The following is a 6,557-nucleotide window of genomic DNA, read 5'->3' on the forward strand; positions in this document are numbered from 1 at the left end:
TTGTGGTCGGACTTATACACGTGTTTCATTTCTGATGCGTAAACAGGCCGTCAAAGAACCATCTGAGGATGTTCGGATGGGATCTGGTTTCAGATTGGATGGCCAATGGGGAAAAAGGTTTCCATGCATTATCTCTGCGCGTACACGCGGATAAACAGCTCTGAGAGCCCGCAGAATAACCTGCTCACCGACAGCGACGCGGCCGCTCATAGTTATTGAAATCAATTACGGTCTGCTATGCTATGTGCTTATTAAATTTCTGCTCTATATAGGCAGAGCCGAGCACACGCAGCAGCGCACGAAATAATTAAGGAGGCTGAAAGGCGAAGGCCGTGAAGAGCTCTGCAGCAGACCTCTGCACACTGCTCAGATCTTAATTAAATAATCCAATCAGCGATTGGCTGTATGGAGGCCATGCCATAACCACAACATAATCCCATAGGCCCGCAGCGCCACTGCAATCATCCAGTCTTTGGGAATTTTCACTTGGAAATTCGTGGGGTTTTTTTAGGGGAAGCATTTCAAATCAAACCTCAGACCCCAGGTTGGCGAAATTTCAGACATTTCACTGTTCAGTTGCGCAAAAATCAGCAGAAATCCCCCCGCAGAAAGAGTGCGAGTCAAACAGAATAATGGCTAATTAAAAAGAAAAAGGGCGAAACGGAGGAAAGGTTCTGCCAACACTGTTCACAAAGGACCGCGGACATGTTGTGTAAAACACCCGTAACCTTTCTGTCTTATCATCAGCCCCCGCCCTGCCAAAAATGGAAGAGAAAAGAAAGAAATCTGGCTCCTGATTGCATATTTCTCCTAATCTCCTAGAAGTAAAAAGGGCACCAAATTCCGCGCTGTCTGTTCAAACCAGTCAGATATATGCGGAGGCCCTTTAACCCCCCCCCCCCCCCCCCCCCCCAGACCCTCAAAACACACCAGCAGACACACGCAGACACCCAAACACACTCCGTGGTGTCACAGAGTTCACAGGCCTCTGTCCGGCCTGAACCTGAGGTCACCAGAGCCGGCAGACTGCTGCGAGAGGGGGGAGAGGATAATAATAATAATAATAATAATAATAATAATAATAATAATAATAATAATAATAATAATAATAATAATAACGCAATGAGTGTTTTAATATGTGCAAAAGAAAGAAATGTCTCCATCTTTTCTTTTATTTCAGACTACATGTGGACATATTAAAATCTTTGGTTTAACTCTGCAGGTTGTGAAGTAAAATGTGGCGCAGGGACTCGGGAGACAGACCCACAAAAGAACAAATATGACAACAGAGATGATCCTGAAATTAAATATACTGTGTACATCATGATAGGTGTGTGGCTATATAAACTTTAATAACGCTCGTTTATATAACTATGTCCATATACTGTCACTATAAACAGAAATCTATGTCCGTGTCTTTGTGCGTGTGTGCGTGTGTGTGTGTGTGTGTTTTAAATAGTCCCCCCCTCCCCTTCATTCACTTCCAGTTCAGTTTTAGCTCCAGCTGAGTCCTGCTACTCGCTCTCGTCCTTCTCGTCCTGCACGGTGGTGGTCGAATGGTTGTAGAGTCCCTGGGCCATCAGCTGCAGGGCCAGTGAGTTCTTGTAGCCGCTGGCTTTTTTGATCTTGGCCCGCTTGTTCTGGAACCAGATTTTGATCTGAGACTCGTTCAGGTTGAGTTCCTGGGCCAGAGACTGTCTCCGCTGCTCCGTGATGTAGCGGTTCGCCTGGAACTCGTTTTTCAGTCTCTGCAGCTGTTCGGCCGTGAACGCTGTCCTCGGCCTCTTGTCCTCCTTGGTGCTCTTCTTCTTTTTCAGTTTCCGTGTCCTGGGGCCTGGCGTGGAAACAACAATTGAAATAAAATGTTTATTTCTTTGTTTAGGCGGAGGCGCGCCCTTGCGTCAAATGCGCCGCTTCCGTCAACGGCGGAGCGGAAAATGATGCCGCCGGCGGCACTTTACCCTATTTTAAAATCGTGTTAATGTCTGGTTGACACAACGCCCATTTCAAGACTGAAGTTGCCTCATGTTGCCTTGATTTTTATCCTAATGCCGACAGATACACGCACGGGCCGTTTAAATATTTTGTGGGGTTTTACAGGCCGCGCGTCCTTTTCAAGCAGATGTTGTGACATTAATTATGCGCTTGTTGTTCCAAAAGCAGAAACAAGAACACATCTGAAGTTGGTGGAACACACCACTGATGAAGGTTTAGAACCCTCCGTCCCGTTAGCTGCAGGCCGCCGGAACAAAGCGAGACTAAATCCTATTGTGTATAATCAAAGGTGTGACGCGCTGCGCGCATGTTATACGACGTATATGATTGTGACACAGACGGGCCTCATATAGGTCAGGAAATCCCATAATCCTCCACGGCGAGCAGGGAAATTTTGGATCCGCGGTCTTTTATTGTGATCTGAACTCATCTGCTGGGACAGATGCAGATGCACGAACGGCGGAGGCAAACCTGTGATTGCCCCCCCACCCCCACCCCCACCCCCCCAACACAGGCAGAAGCAGCCGTCAGTCTGACTTCACAGAATACAAAATATCCAGGAGAAGACCAGGATGGAGGGTGGAGGTGTCGACATGGGAAGATCTGATTTGTAGTCATGATCAAAATACGAAATAAAAGGAACGCGCTCCCCGGTCAGGATACACTGATTTAAAAGAAGAACACAGAAATAGAGCGAGGCTCAACTAAAAAGCCTCATCATAGTCCAGAGATGGCAACAATGGAAGGTTAGAACTGACAAAAAAGTGCTGTTATTAATATTATTATTATTGTCACCATTATTGGTCTATCGTTATTATTGTTGTTATTTCCCCGTCCTCATAGGGAATATAATCTCCTGACATGGACTTGGACAGTGGACTTCAGTCAGTTTTAAATTGTAAATAGTGCAGAAAAATAAAGATAAAAGAGATGTTTAGCTGTATTTAGCCCGTCTATCTTAACTGGTATCACCCTAATAGGGTTATAAAATTGCCCATTGTTTATTCATTTTCATTTTTTAAAAATCAGGTGTGTGATAAAACCTGAAATAACTCGAATAAAAAGTGTGCGCCATGATCAAACGATACACCATTGTTATCTAATAATAAAGACTAGTTTATAGTAATTGTATAATAACAATGCATGCAACCAGGGGAATAATATCCTATATATTTAATTTGTTATTGTACAATAAATTGCACAACGAAACAATGGCATTGTTGTCATTGGTCTACATTTATGGACATTTTTCACTTTAACTGACCTGAAGCTGTTGTTTTTTTTGATTGTTTGCTTTGTTTTGTTTTTTGAGTCAGTCACATGATTCGATATTATCCTCTATATATTTAACATCCCATATTTCTCCCTTTCTATATCCCCCATATCTGATGGCATGGTATAGCTTCACCTACAGCTTTATGTCAAGAAATATCAAACTCGATTTAAAGGAGGAGGAGTGTTGCGTTCAATGGCGACTTAATTCGATTCTAGATTCTTTGCTAGGTCCATAATAATAATACTAATAATAATACTAATAATAAGGAGCCCAGCACCAGAGCTCCGGGGACTACTAGCGCCTTACCAGATGAGGGCCGGTCCGAGTAGCGGGTGCAGTACACCCAGGCGGGCCACAGCAGCTGCTGGCTCTCCGAGGTGGCCGCGGTGCCTCCGGTGCTGCCGCTCACGACCACGATGGACGACGGGCTGTCGGCGAACCTGCCCGTCCCGTTGCTCGCCGCGTCGCCCTGTTTCGACGAGTTCTGCTTGGACGAAGGTGACGAGGACGTGGACGACGAGGGCGACGACGAGCTGCTGTCGCTGCTGCAGTTGGAGTCCAGACACAGGCTGCCGGGGTGCGGCGGCCTCCCGCCGCCCAGCGGGTTCACGTTCTCTCGGCCCGGCGTCTGGCTCCGGTAGCTCGGCTCCTTTCGGCACCCGAAGTCCGGCCGAAGGATGTTGTCTATGAAAAAGTTGGTGGTTCTGTGGGCCTGCTGGGCGGCCTGGTGGGGTAAAACCAGGGGCGGGGATGGGAGGTTCGGTGACAGGGACATGCTCTCTTCCTCGGTGGAGTCCCGGCCGCTGTTGGGCTCCTTTTGCTCTTCCATAACCGTGAACAATTTCACGCCGAGCTCCACTTGTTGCTTCCGCCCCTTTCGGTATCCAGTTTTGAGTGTGAAAACAAGCCTTTAGTCGCGGAATCAAACGAGCAGGTACCTGTGTTCTCTACAACAGTGTCGACATGTTCCCTCCTCACAGCCTTCCGAGCGCTGGCATGGACGCACGCTTCCAGGTGATAGCCGGTGCCCCTGCCTCTCCGCGGTGCAGCATAATATCTGCGCAGCCGCTCGCGCTAAACTCTCCTAAAACCGTTATTTCTGCTCTTGCGCGTGGGTTTTTTTTCCCTCTTACGCTCCACTCGGAAGCACGTGTGCGCGCGAGCACGTGCGACGAGCCAATGGGCTGCAGAGATCGTCACCGTCTCAATCGAGGACGTCCAATTAGAATCCGCCCCCCCCTCCCTCCCGTCCGTGACAGAGTGCGCGCGCGTCACCATGCCCGCGCGTGAGATCTAGAGATTTTTGAAGAGGACGGACGTGCACGTATTGTCAGAAAGAAACGACAATATTTTAATTAAAAAACACAAAATTAGGCTTTTTAATCTCTTTTGTGATGATCAGAGAAGCGAATCGGTTTTCTTAATAATTTGGGGGTTACAGTGAACTCGTTACTCGTAAACAGAGGAACAGAGGTTATCGTTGAAGGGTTTTTAAACACAATTTATAGATTGATTTTTCTTTTAAAAAAATTGTTGGCAGAAAATGAGGTTAAATGGTAATCTGCTTCTCCCTTGAAGCTGTTGTGTCATCGGTGGGAAATCTTATAAACACAGCAGAAAGCACAACAATATCCTCTCAAATGTGGCTCTTTTGAAGGAAAAAAAGAAGGTATGGTGATTAAGAGTATCTTTTTGGTTGAAAAATTCCTTCGTATACGCCTCAGAAATAACCCCAAGTGTTTAATATTTATTCCATTTCACATTTTTTGGGATTCTCTAGCTTCAGAATAACACGCATTACTTCCATCATACCTATAATCAAACATTACAAAAATCATATTTCACTATATTTATCTAGAAACTCAGATTTATTGAGGCCTGTTTTAATTTAAATGGTTTTTATCCGGGTTGGGGGAGCGGTTGGATTCAAAATTAGTGACCACGTCGAACAAAGGTTGTTTTTTTAAAATAAAAATAATAAATTAATTGTTTTGATTTTTTTAATAAATTGCCTTTAAAGGCGCAGTGGGAACATACCTGCGCACTTCAATTGAATTTTAACTTTTTTTGGACAAAGTCTTTATGAAACATTAAGATTACCAGGTTTTAGGGACACAATGGACCTCCGTCATTGTTTTAATGAATTGCCACTCGCGCTTAATTGGCCACTTGAAATAAGAATATTAATAACGATAATGGCGAACCTTGGGGAAGACAAGAGGGCGGTGTTGATGTTTAACAGCAGAGAAGTGAAATCTTTATCCAATGCACAGGCCGGACTGCAGAAACTATGGCTACTTAATTAAATTCCAATTAGGACAGTATCAATACGCTGTTTAGCCGCAGCGCCATTGTGCGTAAATGAGCTCTCAGTCTGCTCTTATCTGCCGCGGCAAAGAGGGGCTCCTTGAGAGGCTCCGCAATAGATAATTTATAGCTTTTAATTAGTCTTCATCGTGGCCGATAGGGCCAGTGTTCATCACGGAGAGGGAGGCTGAATAAAAGCCGAGTGAGGAGCGCTGTCAGCGGGCTCTGGCAGGGCCCTTAATCAAAGTGAGGCAGGGGCCGCGGTACAAGGCGCGTAATTTCCAAGGTGCTGATAAAGCTTGTTGAATAATAGCGGAGCTCCGCGGAGACACCATTTACAGAAATGACTTTATTGACGGCTTAACGTTGGTCATTCATTTTACCTTTCATGCGTTGGGAGTCGGATTTGTCGCCGTAATAGGATGATAAATGTACCAACGGATCGCGGCCCCTCGCCCGTATTGAGTAGCCTATATATGGGCTTTATGAGGGGAGCGCGCGCGCACACACACACACACACACACACACACACACACACACACACACTGAAGGGAAGTCAGAGTGTGTGCAGTTGTTATATCAGAGAGAAAATCACCTCTTTGGTCGCCCCTCTTAACCTTCCTGTGTGGTCGTGGAAGCCTCATCAACATGCTCCAATCTGACCTCTAATCTCAGCTAAAAACCAGATTTCATTCTACGCTGCTGATTCTGCTGATGCGCGTCAGATTTGTGTGAATTCATTCTGCTCCACACTCATGATACAAAAAAGACCCACTCGGGCTGTTTCACATTGTCCTCATTTCAACTTTAACTTCATTTCTTTTTAAGTGTTTGTGTTGCGTTTTCAGAAAGGCGCGGGCAGCATATTGATCAGATTTTCCGTTTGATAATTCAGTCAAAAGATAGTTTCAGTCATCATCAGAGAACCAAAAAACACCGGTTTGAAATGCAAATAAAGAAATGTGGAAACTCAAAACCG

The 6,557-nt window shown here is 45.5% G+C and overlaps 1 protein-coding gene across 1 annotated transcript; it reads right to left on the bottom strand.

The window, feature by feature from the left end:
• Positions 1-1,156: 1,156 nt before the first annotated feature.
• Positions 1,157-4,376, bottom strand: LOC130523139 (homeobox protein engrailed-1-B-like). The gene is made up of 2 exons (XM_057028153.1): positions 3,578-4,376; positions 1,157-1,834 (listed from the first exon to the last, which is right to left on the bottom strand). The coding sequence occupies exons 1-2, from the start codon at positions 4,098-4,100 to the stop codon at positions 1,515-1,517; spliced, it is 843 nt and encodes a 280-aa protein (XP_056884133.1). The 5' UTR covers positions 4,101-4,376; the 3' UTR covers positions 1,157-1,514.
• Between the last annotated feature and the right edge of the window lie 2,181 nt (positions 4,377-6,557).

The sequence above is a fragment of the Takifugu flavidus genome, chromosome 3 (genome assembly GCF_003711565.1).
Source record: "Takifugu flavidus isolate HTHZ2018 chromosome 3, ASM371156v2, whole genome shotgun sequence".
In the NCBI taxonomy this organism is placed as follows: domain Eukaryota; kingdom Metazoa; phylum Chordata; class Actinopteri; order Tetraodontiformes; family Tetraodontidae; genus Takifugu; species Takifugu flavidus.

What these genes read in the sequence shown, in the direction of transcription:
- LOC130523139 (XM_057028153.1), bottom strand. Translation starts at nt 4,100, where the DNA reads ATGGAAGAGCAAAAGGAGCCCAACAGCGGCCGGGACTCCACCGAGGAA. An exon ending in CTCGGACCGGCCCTCATCTG is followed by an intron (nt 1,835 to 3,577) that starts GTAAGGCGCTAG and finishes TTTCCACGCCAG; the next exon opens with GCCCCAGGACACGGAAACTG.